Raw genomic sequence first — 24640 nt, forward strand, 5'->3', positions numbered from 1 at the left:
CGGCACCGCTGGTGTCGGGCCTCGCTCTCCACTCCTTTTACACCCCGGCTCCTCTCACCGCCGGTACCGCTGGTGTCGGGCCTCGCTCTCCACTCCTTTTACACCCCGGCTCCTCTCACCGCCGGCACCGTTGGTGTCGGGCCTCGCTCTCTGCTCCTTTTACACCCCGGCTCCTCTCACCGCCGGTACCGCTGGTGTCGGGCCTCGCTCTCCGCTCCTTTTACACACCGGCTCCTCTCACCGCCGGTACCGCTGGTGTCGGGCCTCGCTCTCCGCTCCTTTTACACACCGGCTCCTCTCACCGCCGGTACCGCTGGTGTCGGGCCTCGCTCTCCGCTCCTTTTACACACCAGCTCCTCTCACCGCCGGTACCGCTGGTGTCGGGCCTCGCTCTCCGCTCCTTTTACACCCCGGCTCCTCTCACTGCCGGCACCGCTGGTGTCGGGCCTCGCTCTCCACTCCTTTACACCCCGGCTCCTCTCACCGCCTGTACCACTGGTGTCGGGCCTCGCTCTCCGCACCTTTTACACCCCGGCTCCTCTCACCGCCGGTACCGCTGGTGTCGGGCCTCGCTCTCTGCTCCTTTTACACCCCGGCTCCTCTCACTGCCGGCACCGCTGGTGTCGGGCCTCGCTCTCCACTCCTTTTACACCCCGGCTCCTCTCACCGCCGGTACCGCTGGTGTCGGGCCTCGCTCTCCACTCCTTTTACACCCCGGCTCCTCTCACCGCCGGCACCGCTGGTGTCGGGCCTCGCTCTCTGCTCCTTTTACACCCCGGCTCCTCTCACTGCCGGCACCGCTGGTGTCGGGCCTCGCTCTCCACTCCTTTTACACCCCGGCTCCTCTCACCGCCGGTACCGCTGGTGTCGGGCCTCGCTCTCTGCTCCTTTTACACCCCGGCTCCTCTCACTGCCGGCACCGCTGGTGTCGGGCCTCGCTCTCCACTCCTTTTACACCCCGGCTCCTCTCACCACCGGTACCGCTGGTGTCGGGCCTCGGTCTCCGCTCCTTTTGTACCCCGGCTCCTCTCACCACCGGTACCACTGGTGTCGGGCCTCGCTCTCCGCTCCTTTTGTACCCCGGCTCCTCTCACTGCCGGTACCGCTGGTGTCAGGCCTCGCTCTCTGCTCCTTTTACACCCCGGCTTCTCTCCCCGCCGGTACCACTGGTGTCAGGCCTCGCTCTCCACTCGTTTTGTACCCCGGCTCCTCTCACCACCGGTACCACTGGTGTCGGGCCTCGCTCTCCGCTCCTTTTGTACCCCGGCTCCTCTCACCGCCGGTACCACTGGTGTCGGGCCTCGCTCTCCACTCCTTTACACCCCGGCTCCTCTCACTGCCGGTACCACTGGTGTCGGGCCTCGCTCTCCGCTCCTTTTACACCCCGGCTCCTCTCACCGCCGGTACCGCTGGTGTCGGGCCTCGCTCTCCACTCCTTTTACACCCCGGCTCCTCTCACCGCCGGTACCGCTGGTGGCGGGCCTCGCTGTCCGCTCCTTTTACACCCCGGCTCCTCTCACCGCCGGTACCGCTGGTGTCGGGCCTCGCTCTCCGCTCCTTTTACACACCGGCTCCTCTCACCGCCGGTACCGCTGGTGTCGGGCCTCGCTCTCCGCTCCTTTTACACACCGGCTCCTCTCACCGCCGGTACCGCTGGTGTCGGGCCTCGCTCTCCGCTCCTTTTACACACCGGCTCCTCTCACCACCGCCGCTGCTGCGGAAAGCAAATGGAATTTTGGCCTTTATTGCTTGGGAATTGGAGTTTAAAAATAGGGAAGTCTTGTTACAACTGTACAGGGTGTTGGTGATGCCACACCTGGAGCACTGCGTACAGTTTTGGTCCCCATATTTAAAGAAGGATATTCTAGCATTGGAGGCAGTTCAGGAAAGGTTCACTAGGCTGATTCCTGGGATGAAGGGATTGTCTTCTCAAGAACGGCGAAACAGGTTAGGCCTTTATTCACTGGAGTTTAGAAGAATGAGAGGTGATCTTATAGAAACATCTAAGATTCTAAGTGGGCTTGACAGGATAGATGTAGAGAAGATGTTTCCACTGGTGGGGGAATCTCGAACTAGGGGACATAGTTACAGAATAAGGGGGCACACATTTAAAACTAAAATGCGAAGGAATTTCTTCTCTCAGAGGGTGGTGAATCTCTGGAATTCTCTGCCTCAGAGTTGTGGAGGCTAGGTCACTAAATGTATTTAAGGAGGAGGTAGATAGATTTTTGAAATCTCGGGGAGTCGAGGGTTAGGCAGAGCCGGACCAAAAGAGGAGTTGAGGTCTGGGACAGATCAGCCATGATCTTATTGAATGGTGGGGCAGGGTTGAGGGACTGAATGGCCTGCTCCTGCTCCAATTTCTTATGTTCTGTACCGTAAATGACTCTATGACCCAATGCCAATGGTTTGTACTTTTCTGCCTGAATTTCTTTCTTAGTTTCCAATCTTCACCTTTAGGTAAACATTCTCTGCCACCATGTTCCATTGCAGAAAGCCAGTTGGTGAAGGACAGAACTGGAGCCAATCTTTTATAAGCTATTATTTACAGAGACACACATTACAAACAGGCACCTCGTAACCTAGCAACCACAGTTTTCATCTGTGTGTATTTTCAGGTCTCAAGTGAATCTCCAGTTAATGCCCACAACCTGAATACAATTAAATACAATTAATATACAATTAACACCAGCCTCAGCAATATTTTCAGCTTCCTGACCCCTTCAGCCTTTTTCGCGCAAGAATGTTTCTCCGAGGACTGTTTCCCCATTCCTCCCTGCAACAATCTCTGGCGTCATTTTTCCACCTCATTTCTTTTCTAATTTGTTCATGACACACTATGTTTAGTCTGAATTGCTGGTGTAGGACAACCCTTGTGACAAGGCTGCTGGAAGTAGAGTCTGAGTAGGCAGATTCGGGCCTGGCCTGGGTTAATTGCCCCTTCATTGATCAGTTCTCAGGTTTAGATGGAAGCAGTCCTTGGTCTCCCCCATTCAAGTTATTCCATGAAAGCTTGTGCTGAAAATTGGGGCTGCACTGGTGCAATTTGGATAATCCTGGCCTGTTGATCAAGTGTGGGACAGGGAAGTTAATGGGGTGAACAAAGAGTAATGTGAAATTACCGGCACCAAACTGAAACTGAAATGATGTAGAGCAGGCAGAATTCACTGTGATACAGAACTCAGTTTGTAGCAGGAGTGATGCTTAATAACCCTTACTTATTTACTCCACAGGAACATGTTCCCTCCTAACCTGGTCGAAGCTTGCTTTAAACAGGTAGGAGTCACGTCATCAGGAAGCAAGTAGAAATGTGTCAAGTGAGCACAGATGTATTGTAAAACATATCATTTTCATCCATCATTCACTCTGCAAGTTCACACTGTGCTATTTCGTACACTAAGTACACATAAACAGAGTACTGGCACAAATTAGAGTGTATTACAGTACAGAATCTGGGTGTAGAATCAGAGTGTGTTACAGTACAGAATCTGGGTGTAGAATCAGAGTGTGTTACAGTACAGAATCTGGGTGTAGAATCAGAGTGTGTTACAGTACAGAATCTGGGTGCAGAATCAGAGTGTGTTACAGTACAGAATCTGGGTGTAGAATCAGAGTGTGTTACAGTACAGAATCTGGGTGTAGAATCAGAGTGTGTTACAGTACAGAATCTGGGTGTAGAATCAGAGTGTGTTACAGTACAGAATCTGGGTGCAGAATCAGAGTGTGTTACAGTACAGAATCTGGGTGTAGAATCAGAGTGTGTTACAGTACAGAATCTGGGTGTAGAATCAGAGTGTGTTACAGTACAGAATCTGGGTGTAGAATCAGAGTGTGTTACAGTACAGAATCTGGGTGTAGAATCAGAGTGTGTTACAGTACAGAATCTGGGTGTAGAATCAGAGTGTGTTACAGTACAGAATCTGGGTGTAGAATCAGAGTGTGTTACAGTACAGAATCTGGGTGTAGAATCAGAGTGTGTTACAGTACAGAATCTGGGTGTAGAATCAGAGTGTGTTACAGTACAGAATCTGGGTGTAGAATCAGAGTGTGTTACAGTACAGAATCTGGGTGCAGAATCAGAGTGTGTTACAGTACAGAATCTGGGTGTAGAATCAGAGTGTGTTACAGTACAGAATCTGGGTGTAGAATCAGAGTGTGTGACAGTACAGAATCTGGGTGTAGAATCAGAGTGTGTTACAGTACAGAATCTGGGTGTAGAATCAGAGTGTGTTACAGTACAGAATCTGGGTGTAGAATCAGAGTGTGTTACAGTACAGAATCTGGGTATTGAATCAAAGGGTGTTAAAGTACAGAAACATGATATTGTTATGACTGAGATGCAAGGAGTGCCCTGTTTTTTCCAGTCCCGCTTCTCCGCAGGACACAACATATATTTTTTTCAATGTTTACCCAGTTACTGGTTTGGTCAATCATAGACTGCACTTTTTATCCCAGAATAAAACACACCAACCAGGTTTCTTTAATAAACAACAAAATTATCAGTTTATTATCAAGCAAGAGTTATCCAGTAATAAAGCAAAGCACTAACACACAGATTGAAATAAGAAAGTTCCCTTTTTAAATTCCAAACACACTGAAAAAAATACAGAAATTTTCTCTGCAGTGATCTGTTACAAAACAAAGACAGAAAAAAAGAATATTTTGGCCAAATACTTGCTAATTCTTGAAGAAAAAAGAGAAGATATAGACTAGCGTCCAGGTATACAGAGACGGGCCATTGGGAACTTTTCTAAAGCAGTTCTTTTTAAGTGGAATTGAGAATTAATCTGGCAGTTTTTCCAGCTTCTCAGGAGAGATGAGTACCGGGGATTTTAGCTGTCACACACTGGATCTTTGCAGGGTTTCCTCAAAGAGGTAAAGAAATACATGAGCTGGGTGCTTTTTCCTTGGCAAGTTGATTTTCAGCTGTCTTCAAAACAGTTCACATCCCAATTAAAGTGAAAACAATCTAAACCCCAAACTGCAGTTCATAATCTCCCGACCACTCATAAATCTTGACATGTCAGTTCCCCGTAAACATCTTCCCCAGGTTACCAAGGTCGCTGCTGTTGACTGAGCTTAGACCACATGATTTCCAGCAAAGGTTGTTTTCAAACAACAGATATAGGGTAACTTGATAAGGTGGATTCAAAATTGGCTTCACTGTAGGAGACAGAGAGTGATGACAGACGGCTGTTTTAGTGACTGGAAGCCAGTGTCCAGTGGTGCACCACTGGATCTGTGGGTTTGGGATCTGTGCTGGGTCCCCTATTTGTCATTTATATAAACGACATAGATGACTATGTGGGGGGTAGGATCAATAAGTTCGCGGATGACACAAAGATTGGCCGAGTGGTTAACAGTGAGGTGGAGTGTCTTAGGTTACAGGAAGGTATAGACAAACAAAGAACAAAGAACAAAGATAATTACAGCACAGGAACAGGCCCTTCGGCCCTCCAAGCCTGCGCCGATCCAGATCCTCTCTCCAAACATGTCGCCTATTTTCTAAGGTTCTGTATCTCTTTTCTTCCTGCCCATTCATGTATCTGTCTAGATACATCTTAAAAGACTCCATCGTGCCCGCATCTACCACCTCCGCTGGCAATGCGTTCCAGGTGCCCACCACCCTCTGCGTAAAGAACTTTCCACGCATATCCCCCCTAAACTTTTCCCCTTTCACTTTGAACTCGTGTCCTCTAGTAATTGAAACCCCCACTCTGGGAAAAAGCCTCTTGCTATCCACCCTGTCTATACCTCTCATGATTTTGTACACCTCAATCAGGTCCCCCCTCAACCTCCGTCTTTCTAATGAAAATAATCCTAATCTACTCAACCTCTCTTCATAGCTAGCGCCCTCCATACCAGGCAACATCCTGGTGAACCTCCTCTGCACCCTCTCCAAAGCATCCACATCCTTTTGATAATGTGGCGACCAGAACTGTAAGCAGTATTCCAAATGTGGCCGAACCAAAGTCCTATACAACTGTAACATGACCTGCCAACTCTTGTACTCAATGCCCCGTCCGATGAAGGAAAGCATGCCGTATGCCTTCTTGACCACTCTATTGACCTGCGTTGCCACCTTCAGGGAACAGTGGACCTGAACACCCAAATCTCTCTGGACATCAATTTTCCCCAGGACTTTTCCATAGACGGGATGGTCAAACACATCAACCACCTGTCCGGCTTCATTCCCCAGAATTAGGTCCAGCACTGCACTCTCCCTTGTTAGATCCTCTACATATTGAGCTAAAAAGTTCTCCTGTATACATTTTAAGAACTCCACTCCATCTAAGCCCTTAACATGATGACTATCCCAATTAATGTTGGGAAAGTTGAAATCACCTAATATAATTACCCTATTATTTTTACACACCTCTGCAAACAGCGCACATATTTGCTCCTCAATTTCCCGCTGACTATCTGGGTGTCTATAATAAACACCTAGCAATGTGGCTGTCCCTTTTTTATTCCTAAACTCTACCCATAAAGCTTCATTTGATGCCCCCTCCAAGATATCATCTCTCCTTACTGCAGTAACTGACTCCTTAACTAATATTGCAATGCCCCCTCCTCTTTTACCCCCTCCTCTGTCTCGCCTGAAGATTCTATATCCCGGGATATTGAGCTGCCAATCCTGCCCCTCCCTCAACCATGTCTCCGTGATGGCTACTATATCACAATTCCACGTGTCAATCCTTGCCCTTAACTCATCCGTTTTACCTGTAATACACCTGGCATTAAAGTAGAGGCCTTCCATCCTGGTCTTACTCCCTTGAAACTTACTTCCGCTGTATTCTCTCTGACATGTTTGCTTTCCTGTGTTTAGCTGTGTTCCTATTCTGCTAGGAGTCTGCATCCCCTCCCCCTGCCAAATTACTTTAAACTCCTCCCAACAGCACTAGCAAACCCGCCAGCAAGGATGTTAGTCCCCCTCTGGTTCAGATGTAGACCGTCCCACTTGTACAGGTCCCACCTTCCCCAGAAACGGTCCCAGTGGTCCAGGAATCTAAAACCCTCCCTCCTGCACCAACTCTGAAGTCATGCATTCATCTGTGCTATTCTCCTATTTCTATACTCGCTAGCACAGAATCAGAGTGTGTTACAGAAACAGGATACAGAATCAGAGTGTGTTCACAGAATCACAGAATAATACATCGAGTCTGCACCGATGCATTAAAGCACCTGACCTGTCTCCCTAATCCCATTTGCCAGCACTTGGCCCAGAGCCTTGAATGTTATGACGTGCCAAGTGCTCATCCAGGTACTTTTTAAAGGATGTGAGGCAACCCGCCTCTACCACCCTCGCTAGCACAGAATCAGAGTATAGAATCAGAGTGTGTTACAGAAACAGGATATAGAATCACAGTGTGTTACAGAAACAGGATATAGAATCAGAATATATTACAAAAACAGGATACAGAATCAGAGTGTGTTACAGAAACAGGATATAGAATCACAGTGTGTTACAGAAACAGGATATAGAATCAGAATATATTACAAAAACAGGATACAGAATCAGAGTGTGTTACAGAAACAGGATATAGAATCACAGTGTGTTACAGAAACAGGATATAGAATCAGAATGTGTTACAGAAACAGGATATAGAATCAGAGTGTGTTACAATGGAGAAACAGGATATAGAATCAGAATGTGTTACAGAAACAGGATATAGAATCACAGTGTGTTACAGAAACAGGATATAGAATCACAGTGTGTTACAGAAACAGGATATAGAATCAGAATGTGTTACAGAAACAGGATATAGAATCAGAGTGTGTTACAATGGAGAAACAGGATATAGAATCAGAATGTGTTACAGAAACAGGATATAGAATCACAGTGTGTTACAGAAACAGGATATAGAATCACAGTGTGTTACAGAAACAGGATATAGAATCAGAATGTGTTACAGAAACAGGATATAGAATCACACTGTGTTACAGAAACAGGATATAGAATCAGAGTTTGTAATAGAAACAGGATATGGAATCAGAGTTTGTAATAGAACAGGATATAGAATCAGAGTGCGTTGCAGAAACAGGATATAGAATCAGAGTGTGTTGCAGAAACAGGATATAGAATCAGAGTGCGTTGCAGAAACAGGATATAGAATCAGAATGTGTTACAGAAACAGGATATAGAATCACAGTGTGTTACAGAAATAGGATATAGAATCAGAGTGCGTTACTGGAACAGGACATAGAATCTGAGTGCGTTACAGGAACAGGATATAGAATCAGAGTGTGTTACAATGGAGAAACAGGATATAGAATCAGAGTGTGTTACAGAAACAGGATATAGAATCACAGTGTGTTACAGAAACAGGATATAGAATCAGAATATATTACAAAAACAGGATACAGAATCAGAGTGTGTTACAGAAACAGGATATAGAATCACAGTATGTTACAGAAACAGGATATAGAATCAGAATGTGTTACAGAAACAGGATATAGAATCAGAGTGTGTTACAATGGAGAAACAGGATATAGAATCAGAATGTGTTACAGAAACAGGATATAGAATCACAGTGTGTTACAGAAACAGGATATAGAATCACAGTGTGTTACAGAAACAGGATATAGAATCAGAATGTGTTACAGAAACAGGATATAGAATCAGAGTGTGTTACAATGGAGAAACAGGATATAGAATCAGAATGTGTTACAGAAACAGGATATAGAATCACAGTGTGTTACAGAAACAGGATATAGAATCACAGTGTGTTACAGAAACAGGATATAGAATCAGAATGTGTTACAGAAACAGGATATAGAATCACAGTGTGTTACAGAAACAGGATATAGAATCAGAGTTTGTAATAGAAACAGGATATGGAATCAGAGTTTGTAATAGAACAGGATATAGAATCAGAGTGCGTTGCAGAAACAGGATATAGAATCAGAGTGTGTTGCAGAAACAGGATATAGAATCAGAGTGCGTTGCAGAAACAGGATATAGAATCAGAATGTGTTACAGAAACAGGATATAGAATCACAGTGTGTTACAGAAATAGGATATAGAATCAGAGTGCGTTACTGGAACAGGACATAGAATCTGAGTGCGTTACAGGAACAGGATATAGAATCGGAGTGCGTTACAGAAACAGGATATAGAATCAGAGTGCGTTGCAGAAACAGGATATAGAATCAGAATGTGTTACAGAAACAGGATATAGAATCACAGTGTGTTACAGAAATAGGATATAGAATCAGAGTGCGTTACTGGAACAGGATATAGAATCAGAGTGCGTTACAGGAACAGGACATAGAATCTGAGTGCGTTACAGGAACAGGATATAGAATCGGAGTGCGTTACAGAAACAGGATATAGAATCAGAGTGCGTCACAGGAAAAGGATATAGATTCACAGTGCGTTACAGGGAATCAGAGTGCGTTACAGAAACAGGATATAGAATCAGAGTGCGTTATTGGAACAGGATATAGAATCAGAGTGCGTTACAGGAACAGGATATAGAATCAGAGTGCGTTACTGGAACAGGATATAGAATCAGAGTTTGTAATAGAAACAGGATATAGAATCAGAGTGTGTTACAGAATCAGGAAAATAGAATCAGAGTGTGTTAGAGAAACAGGATATAGAATCAGAATGAGTTACATAAACAGGATATAGAATCACAGTGCGTTACAGGGAATCAGAGTGTCTTACAGAAACAGAATATAAAATCAGAGGGCGATACAGGCACAGGATATAGAATCAAAGTGTGTGTCAGGAACAGGATATAGAATCAGAGTGTGTTACAGAAACAGGATATAGAATCAGAGTGTGTTACAGAAACAGGATATAGAATCAAAGTGTGTGTCAGGAACAGGATATTGAATCAGAGTGTGTTACAGAAACAGGATATAGAATCAGAGTGTGTTACAGAAACAGGATATAGAATCAGAGTGTGTTTCAGAAACAGGATAATAGAATCAGAGTGTGTTACAGAAACAGGATATAGAATCAGAGTGCGTTTCAGAAACAGGATATAGAATCAGAGTGCGTTACAGAAACAGGATAATAGAATCAGAGTGTGTTACAGAAACAGGATAATAGAATCAGAGTGTGTTACAGAAACAGGATATAGAATCAGAGTGCGTTACAGAAACAGGATAATAGAATCAGAGTGTGTTACAGAAACAGGATATAGAATCAGAGTGCGCTTCAGAAACAGGACATAGAATCAGAGTGTGTTACAGAAACAGGATATAGAATCAGAGTGCGTTTCAGAAACAGGATATAGAATCAGAGTGTGTTACAGAAACAGGATAATAGAATCAGAGTGTGTTTCAGAAACAGGATATAGAATCAGAGTGCGTTTCAGAAACAGGATATAGAATCAGAGTGTGTTTCAGAAACAGGATAATAGAATCAGAGTGCGTTTCAGAAACAGGATATAGAATCAGAGTGCGTTACAGAAACAGGACATAGAATCAGAGTGCGTTACAGAAACAGGATATAGAATCAGAGTGTGTTTCAGAAACAGGATATAGAATCAGAGTGCGTTACAGAAACAGGACATAGAATCAGAGTGTGTTACAGAAACAGGATATAGAATCAGAGTGTGTTTCAGAAACAGGATATAGAATCAGAGTGTGTTTCAGAAACAGGATATAGAATCAGAGTGTGTTTCAGAAACAGGATATAGAATCAGAGTGTGTTACAGAAACAGGATATAGAATCAGAGTGTGTTTCAGAAACAGGATATAGAATCAGAGTGCGTTACAGAAACAGGACATAGAATCAGAGTGCGTTACAGAAACAGGACATAGAATCAGAGTGTGTTACAGAAACAGGATATAGAATCAGAGTGTGTTTCAGAAACAGGATATAGAATCAGAGTGTGTTTCAGAAACAGGATATAGAATCAGAGTGTGTTACAGAAACAGGATATAGAATCAGAGTGCATTTCAGAAACAGGATAATAGAATCAGAGTGTGTTTCAGAAACAGGATATAGAATCAGAGTGTGTTACAGAAACAGGATATAGAATCAGAGTGTGTTACAGAAACAGGATATAGAATCAGAGTGTGTTTCAGAAACAGGATATCGAATCAGAATGTGTTACAGAAACAGGATATAGAATCAGAGTGTGTTACAGAAACAGGATATAGAATCAGAGTGTGTTACAGAAACAGGACATAGAATCAGAGTGTGTTTCAGAAACAGGATATCGAATCAGAGTGTGTTACAGAAACAGGATATAGAATCAGAGTGTGTTACAGAAACAGGATATAGAATCAGAGTGTGTTACAGAAACAGGATATAGAATCAGAGTGTGTTTCAGAAACAGGATATAGAATCAGAGTGTGTTACAGAAACAGGATATAGAATCAGAGTGTGTTTCAGAAACAGGATATCGAATCAGAATGTGTTACAGAAACAGGATATAGAATCAGAGTGTGTTACAGAAACAGGATATAGAATCAGAGTGTGTTACAGAAACAGGATATAGAATTAGAGTGTGTTACAGAAACAGGATATAGAATCAGAGTGTGTTACAGAAACAGGATAATAGAATCAGAGTGTGTTACAGAAACAGGATATAGAATCAGAGTGCGTTTCAGAAACAGGACATAGAATCAGAGTGTGTTACAGAAACAGGATATAGAATCAGAGTGCATTTCAGAAACAGGATAATAGAATCAGAGTGTGTTTCAGAAACAGGATAATAGAATCAGAGTGTGTTACAGAAACAGGATATAGAATCAGAGTGTGTTACAGAAACAGGATATAGAATCAGAATGTGTTTCAGAAACAGGATAATAGAATCAGAGTGTGTTACAGAAACAGGATATAGAATCAGAGTGTGTTACAGAAACAGGATATAGAATCAGAGTGCGTTTCAGAAACAGGACATAGAATCAGAGTGTGTTTCAGGAACAGGATAATAGAATCAGAGTGTGTTACAGAAACAGGATATAGAATCAGAGTGCGTTACAGAAACAGGATATAGAATCAGAGTGCGTTTCAGAAACAGGACATAGAATCAGAGTGTGTTTCAGAAACAGGATAATAGAATCAGAGTGTGTTACAGAAACAGGATATAGAATCAGAGTGTGTTACAGAAACAGGATATAGAATCAGAGTGCGTTTCAGAAACAGGACATAGAATCAGAGTGTGTTTCAGAAACAGGATAATAGAATCAGAGTGTGTTACAGAAACAGGATAATAGAATCAGAGTGTGTTACAGAAACAGGATATAGAATCAGAGTGTGTTACAGAAACAGGATATAGAATCAGAGTGCGTTTCAGAAACAGGACATAGAATCAGAGTGTGTTTCAGAAACAGGATAATAGAATCAGAGTGTGTTACAGAAACAGGATATAGAATCAGAGTGCGTTTCAGAAACAGGATAATAGAATCAGAGTGTGTTACAGAAACAGGATATAGAATCAGAGTGCGTTTCAGAAACAGGACATAGAATCAGAGTGTGTTTCAGAAACAGGATATATAATCAGAGTGCGTTTCAGAAACAGGATATAGAATCAGAGTGTGTTACAGAAACAGGATATAGAATCAGAGTGTGTTTCAGAAACAGGATAATAGAATCAGAGTGTGTTTCAGAAACAGGATATAGAATCAGACTGTGTTTCAGAAACAGGATATAGAATCAGAGTGTGTTACAGAAACAGGATATAGAATCAGAGTGTGTTTCAGAAACAGGATAATAGAATCAGAGTGTGTTACAGAAACAGGATATAGAATCAGAGTGTGTTTCAGAAACAGGATATAGAATCAGAGTGTGTTACAGAAACAGGATATAGAATCAGAGTGTGTTTCAGAAACAGGATAATAGAATCAGAGTGTGTTACAGAAACAGGATATAGAATCAGAGTGCGTTTCAGAAACAGGATATAGAATCAGAGTGCGTTTCAGAAACAGGATATAGAATCAGAGTGCGTTTCAGAAACAGGATATAGAATCAGAGTGCGTTTCAGAAACAGGATATAGAATCAGAGTGCGTCACAGGCAAAGTATATAGAATCAGAGTGCGTTTCAGAAACAGGATATAGAATCAGAGTGCGTTTCAGAAACAGGATATAGAATCAGAGTGCGTTTCAGAAACAGGATATAGAATCAGAGTGCGTTTCAGAAACAGGATATAGAATCAGAGTGTGTTACAGAAACAGGATATAGAATCAGAGTGTGTTTCAGAAACAGGATATAGAATCAGAGTGCGTTTCAGAAACAGGATATAGAATCAGAGTGTGTTACAGAAACAGGATATAGAATCAGAGTGTGTTTCAGAAACAGGATATAGAATCAGAGTGCGTTTCAGAAACAGGATATAGAATCAGAGTGCGTTTCAGAAACAGGATATAGAATCAGAGTGCGTTTCAGAAACAGGATATAGAATCAGAGTGCGTTTCAGAAACAGGATAATAGAATCAGAGTGTGTTACAGTAAAAGGATATAGAATCAGAGTGCGTTTCAGAAACAGGATATAGAATCAGAGTGCGTTTCAGAAACAGGATATAGAATCAGAGTGCGTTTCAGAAACAGGATATAGAATCAGAGTGTGTTTCAGAAACAGGATATAGAATCAGAGTGTGTTACAGAAACAGGATATAGAATCAGAGTGCATTTCAGAAACAGGATATAGAATCAGAGTGCGTTACAGAAACAGGATATAGAATCAGAGTGTGTTTCAGAAACAGGATATAGAATCAGAGTGTGTTTCAGAAACAGGATATAGAATCAGAGTGTGTTTCAGAAACAGGATATAGAATCAGAGTGTGTTACAGAAACAGGACATAGAATCAGAGTGTGTTACAGAAACAGGATATAGAATCAGAGTGTGTTTCAGAAACAGGATATAGAATCAGAGTGCGTTTCAGAAACAGGATATAGAATCAGAGTGTGTTACAGAAACAGGATATAGAATCAGAGTGTGTTTCAGAAACAGGATATAGAATCAGAGTGCGTTTCAGAAACAGGATATAGAATCAGAGTGTGTTTCAGAAACAGGATATAGAATCAGAGTGCGTTACAGAAACAGGATATAGAATCAGAGTGCGTGTCAGGAACAGGATACAGAATCAGAGTGTGGTACAGAAACAGGATATAGAATCAGAGTGCGTTACAGAAACAGGATATAGAATCAGAGTGCGTGTCAGGAACAGGATACAGAATCAGAGTGTGTTACAGAAACAGGATATAGAATCAGAGTGTGTTTCAGAAACAGGATATAGAATCAGAGTGCGTTACAGAAACAGGATATAGAATCAGAGTGCGTGTCAGGAACAGGATACAGAATCAGAGTGTGTTACAGAAACAGGATATAGAATCAGAGTGTGTTTCAGAAACAGGATATAGAATCAGAGTGCATTTCAGAAACAGGATATAGAATCAGAGTGTGTTACAGAAACAGGATATAGAGTCAGAGTGCGTTTCAGAAACAGGATATAGAATCAGAGTGTGTTTCAGAAACAGGATATAGAATCAGAGTGTGTTACAGAAACAGGATATAGAATCAGAGTGCGTTTCAGAAACAGGATATAGAATCAGAGTGTGTTTCAGAAACAGGATATAGAATCAGAGTGTGTTTCAGAAACAGGATAATAGAATCACAATGTGTTTCAGAAACAGGATATAGAATCAGAGTGCGTTACAGAAACAGGATAATAGAATCAGAGTGTGTTTCAGAAACAGGATATAGAATCAGAGTGCGTTACAGAAACAGGATATAGAATCAGAGTGCGTGTCAGGAACAGGATACAGAATCAGAGTGTGTTACAGAAACAGGATATAGAATCAGAGTGTGTTTCAGAAACAGGACATAGAATCCGAGTGTGTTACAGTAAAAGTATATAGAATCACAGTGCGTTACAGGGAATCAGAGTGCGTTACAGAAACAGGACATAGAATCAGAGTGTGTTACAGTAAAAGTATATAGAATCACAGTGCGTTACAGGGAATCAGAGTGCGTTACAGAAACAGGACATAGAATCAGAGTGCGTTACAGAAACAGGATATAGAATCAGAGTGCATTTCAGAAACAGGATATAGAATCAGAGTGCGTTACAGAAACAGGATATAGAATCAGAGTGCGTTACAGGGAATCAGAGTGCGTTACAGAAACAGGACATAGAATCAGAGTGTGTTACAGTAAAAGGATATAGAATCAGAGTGTGTTTCAGAAACAGGACATAGAATCAGAGTGCGTGTCAGGAACAGGATATAGAATCAGAGTGCATTTCAGAAACAGGATATAGAATCAGAGTGCGTTACAGAAACAGGATATAGAATCAGAGTGCGTTTCAGAAACAGGATATAGAATCAGAGTGTGTTTCAGAAACAGGATATAGAATCAGAGTGTGTTTCAGAAACAGGATATAGAATCAGAGTGTGTTACAGAAACAGGATATAGAATCAGAGTGCGTTACAGAAACAGGATATAGAATCAGAGTGCATTTCAGAAACAGGATATAGAATCAGAGTGCGTTACAGAAACAGGATATAGAATCAGAGTGCGTTTCAGAAACAGGATATAGAATCAGAGTGCGTTTCAGAAACAGGATATAGAATCAGAGTGCGTTTCAGAAACAGGATATAGAATCAGAGTGCGTTTCAGAAACAGGATATAGAATCAGAGTGCGTGTCAGGAACAGGATACAGAATCAGAGTGCGTTACAGAAACAGGATATAGAATCAGAGTGCGTTTCAGAAACAGGATATCGAATCAGAGTGTGTTTCAGAAACAGGATATAGAATCAAGGTGCATTTCAGAAACAGGATATAGAATCAGAGTGCGTTACAGAAACAGGATATAGAATCAGAGTGCGTTTCAGAAACAGGATATAGAATCAGAGTGTGTTTCAGAAACAGGATATAGAATCAGAGTGTGTTTCAGAAACAGGATATAGAATCAGAGTGCGTTTCAGAAACAGGATATAGAATCAGAGTGTGTTTCAGAAACAGGATATAGAATCAGAGTGCATTTCAGAAACAGGATATAGAATCAGAGTGCGTTACAGAAACAGGATATAGAATCAGAGTGCGTTACAGAAACAGGATATAGAATCAGAGAGCGTTTCAGAAACAGGATATAGAATCAGAGTGCGTGTCAGGAACAGGATACAGAATCAGAGTGCGTTACAGAAACAGGATATAGAATCAGAGTGCATTTCAGAAACAGGATATAGAATCAGAGTGTGTTTCAGAAACAGGATATAGAATCAGAGTGCATTTCAGAAACAGGATATAGAATCAGAGTGCGTTACAGAAACAGGATATAGAATCAGAGTGCGTTTCAGAAACAGGATATAGAATCAGAGTGTGTTTCAGAAACAGGATATAGAATCAGAGTGTGTTTCAGAAACAGGACATAGAATCAGAGTGTGTTACAGAAACAGGATATAGAATCAGAGTGCGTGTCAGGAACAGGATATAGAATCAGAGTGCGTTACAGAAACAGGATAATAGAATCAGAATGCGTTACAGAAACAGGATATAGAATCAGAGTGCGTTTCAGAAACAGGATATAGAATCAGAGTGTGTTTCAGAAACAGGATATAGAATCAGAGTGTGTTTCAGAAACAGGATATAGAATCAGAGTGTGTTTCAGAAACAGGATAATAGAATCAGAGTGTGTTTCAGAAACAGGACATAGAATCAGAGTGTGTTTCAGAAACAGGATATAGAATCAGAGTGTGTTTCAGAAACAGGATAATAGAATCAGATTGTGTTACAGAAACAGGATATAGAATCAGAGTGTGTTACAGAAACAGGATAATAGAATCAGAGTGTGTTTCAGAAACAGGATATAGAATCAGAGTGCGTGTCAGGAACAGGACATAGAATCCGAGTGTGTTACAGTAAAAGTATATAGAATCACAGTGCGTTACAGGGAATCAGAGTGCGTTACAGAAACAGGATATAGAATCAGAGTGTGTTTCAGAAACAGGATATAGAATCAGAGTGCGTGTCAGGAACAGGATATAGAATCAGAGTGCGTTTCAGAAACAGGATATAGAATCAGAGTGTGTTTCAGAAACAGGATATAGAATCAGAGTGTGTTTCAGAAACAGGATATAGAATCAGAGTGTGTTTCAGAAACAGGATATAGAATCAGAGTGCGTGTCAGGAACAGGATATAGAATCAGAGTGCGTTTCAGAAACAGGATATAGAATCAGAGTGTGTTTCAGAAACAGGATATAGAATCAGAGTGCGTGTCAGGAACAGGATATAGAATCAGAGTGTGTTTCAGAAACAGGATAATAGAATCAGATTGTGTTACAGAAACAGGATATAGAATCAGAGTGTGTTACAGAAACAGGATAATAGAATCAGAGTGTGTTTCAGAAACAGGATATAGAATCAGAGTGTGTTTCAGAAACAGGATAATAGAATCAGATTGTGTTTCAGAAACAGGATAATAGAATCAGATTGTGTTACAGAAACAGGATATAGAATCAGAGTGTGTTACAGAAACAGGATAATAGAATCAGAGTGTGTTTCAGAAACAGGATATAGAATCAGAGTGTGTTTCAGAAACAGGATAACAGAATCAGAGTGTGTTTCAGAAACAGGATATAGAATCAGAGTGTGTTTCAGAAACAGGATATAGAATCAGAGTGTGTTTCAGAAACAGGATAATAGAATCAGATTGTGTTACAGAAACAGGATATAGAATCAGAGTGTGTTACAGAAACAGGATATAGAATCAGAGTGTGTTTCAGAAACAGGATATAGAATCAGAGTGTGTTTCAGAAACAGGATATAGAATCAGAGTGCGTTACAGAAACAGGATATAGAATCAGAGTGCGTTTCAGAAACAGGATATAGAATCAGAGTGTGTTTCAGAAACAGGATATAGAATCAGAGTGTGTTTCAGAAACAGGATAATAGAATCAGAGTCTGTTTCAGAAACAGGATATAGAATCAGAGTGCGTTTCAGAAACAGGATATAGAATCAGAGTGTGTTTCAGAAACAGGATAATGGAATCAGAATGTGTTACAGAAACAGGATATAGAATCAGAGTGTGTTTCAGAAACAGGATATAGAATCAGAGTGTGTTTCAGAAACAGGATATAGAATCAGAGTGTGTTTCAGAAACAGGATATAGAATCAGAGTGTGTTTCAGAAACAGGATATAGAATCAGAGTGCATTTCAGAAACAGGATATAGAATCAGAGTGCGTTTCAGAAACAGGATATAGAATCAGAGTGCGTGTCAGGAACAGGATAGAGAATCAGAGTGCGTTACAGAAACAGGATATAGAATCAGAGTGCGTGTCAGGAACAGGATAGAGAATCAGAGTGCGTGTCAGGAACAGGATAGAGAATCAGAGTGCGTTACAGAAACAGGATATAGAATCAGAGTGCGTGTCAGGAACAGGATAGAGAATCAGAGTGCGTTTCAGAAACAGGATATAGAATCAGAGTGTGTTTCAGAAACAGGATATAGAATCAGAGTACGTGTCAGGAACAGGATAGAGAATCAGAGTGCGTTTCAGAAACAGGATATAGAATCAGAGTGTGTTACAGAAACAGGCTATAGAATCAGAGTGTGTTTCAGAAACAGGATAGAGAATCAGAGTGTGTTTCAGAAACAGGATATAGAATCAGAGTGTGTTTCAGAAACAGGATATAGAATCAGAATGTGTTCCAGAAACAGGATATAGAATCAGAGTGTGTTTCAGAAACAGGATATAGAATCAGATTGTGTTTCAGAAACAGGATATAGAATCAGAGTGTGTTACAGAAACAGGATATAGAATCAGAGTGTGTTTCAGAAACAGGATATAGAATCAGAGTGTGTTTCAGAAACAGGATAATAGAATCAGATTGTGTTACAGAAACAGGATATAGAATCAGAGTGTGTTCCAGAAACAGGATATAGAATCAGAGTGTGTTTCAGAAACAGGATATAGAATCAGAGTGTGTTTCAGAAACAGGATAATAGAATCAGATTGTGTTACAGAAACAGGATATAGAATCAGAGTGTGTTTCAGAAACAGGATATAGAATCAGAGTGCGTTTCAGAAACAGGATATAGAATCAGAGTGCGTTACAGAAACAGGATATAGAATCAGAGTGCGTTTCAGAAACAGGATATAGAATCAGAGTGTGTTTCAGAAACAGGATATAGAATCAGAGTGTGTTTCAGAAACAGGATAATAGAATCAGAGTGTGTTTCAGAAACAGGATATAGAATCAGAATGTGTTACAGAAACAGGATATAGAATCAGAGTGTGTTTCAGAAACAGGATATAGAATCAGAGTGTGTTACAGAAACAGGATATAGAATCAGAGTGTGTTTCAGAAACAGGATATAGAATCAGAGTGCGTTTCAGAAACAGGATATAGAATCAGAGTGTGTTACAGTAAAAGTATATAGAATCACAGTGCGTTACAGGGAATCAGAGTGCGTTACAGAAACAGGACATAGAATCAGAGTGTGTTACAGTAAAAGGATATAGAATCAGAGTGCGTGTCAGGAACAGGATACAGAATCAGAGTGTGTTACAGAAACAGGATATAGAATCAGAGTGCGTTTCAGAAACAGGACATAGAATCCGAGTGTGTTACAGTAAAAGTATATAGAATCAGAGTGCGTTACAGGGAATCAGAGTGCATTACAGAAACAGGATATAGAATCAGAGTGTGTTTCAGAAACAGGATATAGAATCAGAGTGCGTGTCAGGAACAGGATATAGAATCAGAGTGCATTTCAGAAACAGGATATAGAATCAGAGTGTGTTTCAGAAACAGGATATAGAATCAGAGTGTGTTACAGAAACAGGATATAGAATCAGAGTGTGTTTCAGAAACAGGATATAGAATCAGAGTGTGTTTCAGAAACAGGATAATAGAATCAGATTGTGTTACAGAAACAGGATATAGAATCAGAGTGTGTTCCAGAAACAGGATATAGAATCAGAGTGTGTTTCAGAAACAGGATATAGAATCAGAGTGTGTTTCAGAAACAGGATATAGAATCAGAGTGTGTTTCAGAAACAGGATAATAGAATCAGATTGTGTTACAGAAACAGGATATAGATTCAGAGTGTGTTTCAGAAACAGGATATAGAATCAGAGTGCGTTTCAGAAACAGGATATAGAATCAGAGTGCGTTACAGAAACAGGATATAGAATCAGAGTGCGTTTCAGAAACAGGATATAGAATCAGAGTGTGTTTCAGAAACAGGATATAGAATCAGAGTGTGTTTCAGAAACAGGATAATAGAATCAGAGTGTGTTTCAGAAACAGGATATAGAATCAGAAGGTGTTACAGAAACAGGATATCGAATCAGAGTGTGTTTCAGAAACAGGATATAGAATCAGAGTGTGTTACAGAAACAGGATATAGAATCAGAGTGTGTTTCAGAAACAGGATATAGAATCAGAGTGCGTTTCAGAAACAGGATATAGAATCAGAGTGTGTTACAGTAAAAGGATATAGAATCAGAGTGCGTGTCAGGAACAGGATACAGAATCAGAGTGTGTTACAGAAACAGGATAGAGAATCAGAGTGCGTTACAGAAACAGGATAATAGAATCAGAGTGTGTTTCAGAAACAGGATATAGAATCAGAGTGTGTTTCAGAAACAGGATAACAGAATCAGAGTGTGTTTCAGAAACAGGATATAGAATCAGAGTGTGTTTCAGAAACAGGATATAGAATCAGAGTGTGTTTCAGAAACAGGATAATAGAATCAGAGTGTGTTTCAGAAACAGGATATAGAATCAGAGTGTGTTTCAGAAACAGGATAATAGAATCAGAGTGTGTTTCAGAAACAGGATATAGAATCAGAGTGTGTTTCAGAAACAGGATATAGAATCAGAGTGTGTTTCAGAAACAGGATAATAGAATCAGATTGTGTTACAGAAACAGGATATAGAATCAGAGTGTGTTACAGAAACAGGATATAGAATCAGAGTGTGTTTCAGAAACAGGATATAGAATCAGAGTGCCTTTCAGAAACAGGATATAGAATCAGAGTGCGTTACAGAAACAGGATATAGAATCAGAGTGCGTTTCAGAAACAGGATATAGAATCAGAGTGTGTTTCAGAAACAGGATATAGAATCAGAGTGTGTTTCAGAAACAGGATAATAGAATCAGAGTGTGTTTCAGAAACAGGATATAGAATCAGAGTGCGTTTCAGAAACAGGATATAGAATCAGAGTGTGTTTCAGAAACAGGATAATGGAATCAGAATGTGTTACAGAAACAGGATATAGAATCAGAGTGTGTTTCAGAAACAGGATATAGAATCAGAGTGTGTTTCAGAAACAGGATATAGAATCAGAGTGTGTTTCAGAAACAGGATATAGAATCAGAGTGCATTTCAGAAACAGGATATAGAATCAGAGTGCGTTTCAGAAACAGGATATAGAATCAGAGTGTGTTTCAGAAACAGGATATAGAATCAGAGTGCGTGTCAGGAACAGGATAGAGAATCAGAGTGCGTTACAGAAACAGGATATAGAATCAGAGTGTGTTTCAGAAACAGGATATAGAATCAGAGTGCGTGTCAGGAACAGGATAGAGAATCAGAGTGCGTTACAGAAACAGGATATAGAATCAGAGTGTGTTACAGAAACAGGATATAGAATCAGAGTGTGTTTCAGAAACAGGATATAGAATCAGAGTGTGTTTCAGAAACAGGATATAGAATCAGAGTGTGTTTCAGAAACAGGATATAGAATCAGAGTGTGTTTCAGAAACAGGATATAGAATCAGAATGTGTTCCAGAAACAGGATATAGAATCAGAGTGTGTTTCAGAAACAGGATATAGAATCAGATTGTGTTTTTGAGAAACAGGATATAGAATCAGAGTGTGTTTCAGAAACAGGATAATAGAATCAGATTGTGTTACAGAAACAGGATATAGAATCAGAGTGTGTTCCAGAAACAGGATATAGAATCAGAGTGTGTTTCAGAAACAGGATATAGAATCAGAGTGTGTTTCAGAAACAGGATATAGAATCAGAGTGTGTTTCAGAAACAGGATAATAGAATCAGATTGTGTTACAGAAACAGGATATAGAATCAGAGTGTGTTTCAGAAACAGGATATAGAATCAGAGTGCGTTTCAGAAACAGGATAATAGAATCAGAGTGTGTTTCAGAAACAGGATATAGAATCAGAGTGCGTTTCAGAAACAGGATATAGAATCAGAGTGTGTTTCAGAAACAGGATAATGGAATCAGAATGTGTTACAGAAACAGGATATAGAATCAGAGTGTGTTTCAGAAACAGGATATAGAATCAGAGTGTGTTTCAGAAACAGGATATAGAATCAGAGTGTGTTTCAGAAACAGGATATAGAATCAGAGTGTGTTTCAGAAACAGGATATAGAATCAGAGTGCATTTCAGAAACAGGATATAGAATCAGAGTGCGTTTCAGAAACAGGATATAGAATCAGAGTGCGTGTCAGGAACAGGATAGAGAATCAGAGTGCGTTACAGAAACAGGATATAGAATCAGAGTGCGTGTCAGGAACAGGATAGAGAATCAGAGTGCGTGTCAGGAACAGGATAGAGAATCAGAGTGCGTTACAGAAACAGGATATAGAATCAGAGTGCGTGTCAGGAACAGGATAGAGAATCAGAGTGCGTTTCAGAAACAGGATATAGAATCAGAGTGTGTTTCAGAAACAGGATATAGAATCAGAGTACGTGTCAGGAACAGGATAGAGAATCAGAGTGCGTTACAGAAACAGGATATAGAATCAGAGTGTGTTACAGAAACAGGCTATAGAATCAGAGTGTGTTTCAGAAACAGGATAGAGAATCAGAGTGTGTTTCAGAAACAGGATATAGAATCAGAGTGTGTTTCAGAAACAGGATATAGAATCAGAGTGTGTTTCAGAAACAGGATATAGAATCAGAATGTGTTCCAGAAACAGGATATAGAATCAGAGTGTGTTTCAGAAACAGGATATAGAATCAGATTGTGTTTCAGAAACAGGATATAGAATCAGAGTGTGTTACAGAAACAGGATATAGAATCAGAGTGTGTTTCAGAAACAGGATATAGAATCAGAGTGTGTTTCAGAAACAGGATAATAGAATCAGATTGTGTTACAGAAACAGGATATAGAATCAGAGTGTGTTCCAGAAACAGGATATAGAATCAGAGTGTGTTTCAGAAACAGGATATAGAATCAGAGTGTGTTTCAGAAACAGGATATAGAATCAGAGTGTGTTTCAGAAACAGGATAATAGAATCAGATTGTGTTACAGAAACAGGATATAGAATCAGAGTGTGTTTCAGAAACAGGATATAGAATCAGAGTGCGTTTCAGAAACAGGATATAGAATCAGAGTGCGTTACAGAAACAGGATATAGAATCAGAGTGCGTTTCAGAAACAGGATATAGAATCAGAGTGTGTTTCAGAAACAGGATATAGAATCAGAGTGTGTTTCAGAAACAGGATAATAGAATCAGAGTGTGTTTCAGAAACAGGATATAGAATCAGAATGTGTTACAGAAACAGGATATAGAATCAGAGTGTGTTTCAGAAACAGGATATAGAATCAGAGTGTGTTACAGAAACAGGATATAGAATCAGAGTGTGTTTCAGAAACAGGATATAGAATCAGAGTGCGTTTCAGAAACAGGATATAGAATCAGAGTGTGTTACAGTAAAAGGATATAGAATCAGAGTGCGTGTCAGGAACAGGATACAGAATCAGAGTGCGTTTCAGAAACAGGACATAGAATCCGAGTGTGTTACAGTAAAAGTATATAGAATCACAGTGCGTTACAGGGAATCAGAGTGCGTTACAGAAACAGGACATAGAATCAGAGTGTGTTACAGTAAAAGGATATAGAATCAGAGTGCGTGTCAGGAACAGGATACAGAATCAGAGTGTGTTACAGAAACAGGATATAGAATCAGAGTGCGTTTCAGAAACAGGACATAGAATCCGAGTGTGTTACAGTAAAAGTATATAGAATCACAGTGCGTTACAGGGAATCAGAGTGCATTACAGAAACAGGATATAGAATCAGAGTGTGTTTCAGAAACAGGATATAGAATCAGAGTGCGTGTCAGGAACAGGATATAGAATCAGAGTGCGTTTCAGAAACAGGATATAGAATCAGAGTGTGTTTCAGAAACAGGATATAGAATCAGAGTGTGTTTCAGAAACAGGATATAGAATCAGAGTGTGTTTCAGAAACAGGATAATAGAATCAGATTGTGTTACAGAAACAGGATATAGAATCAGAGTGTGTTCCAGAAACAGGATATAGAATCAGAGTGTGTTTCAGAAACAGGATATAGAATCAGAGTGTGTTTCAGAAACAGGATATAGAATCAGAGTGTGTTTCAGAAACAGGATAATAGAATCAGATTGTGTTACAGAAACAGGATATAGAATCAGAGTGTGTTTCAGAAACAGGATATAGAATCAGAGTGCGTTTCAGAAACAGGATATAGAATCAGAGTGCGTTACAGAAACAGGATATAGAATCAGAGTGCGTTTCAGAAACAGGATATAGAATCAGAGTGTGTTTCAGAAACAGGATATAGAATCAGAGTGTGTTTCAGAAACAGGATAATAGAATCAGAGTGTGTTTCAGAAACAGGATATAGAATCAGAAGGTGTTACAGAAACAGGATATCGAATCAGAGTGTGTTTCAGAAACAGGATATAGAATCAG

The 24640-nt window shown here is 40.5% G+C and overlaps 1 protein-coding gene across 1 annotated transcript in view; it reads left to right on the forward strand.

The window, feature by feature from the left end:
* slc1a3a (solute carrier family 1 member 3a) overlaps positions 1–24640 on the forward strand; it is a 687310-nt gene that overhangs the window by 437573 nt on the left and 225097 nt on the right. The window contains exon 5 of the mRNA XM_068029072.1: positions 3234–3276. Within this exon, the coding sequence (XP_067885173.1) occupies positions 3234–3276 (43 nt within the window). The remainder of the gene's footprint in view (positions 1–3233; positions 3277–24640) is intronic.

Source organism: Heterodontus francisci, chromosome 4, assembly GCF_036365525.1.
Source record: "Heterodontus francisci isolate sHetFra1 chromosome 4, sHetFra1.hap1, whole genome shotgun sequence".
NCBI lineage: Eukaryota > Metazoa > Chordata > Chondrichthyes > Heterodontiformes > Heterodontidae > Heterodontus > Heterodontus francisci.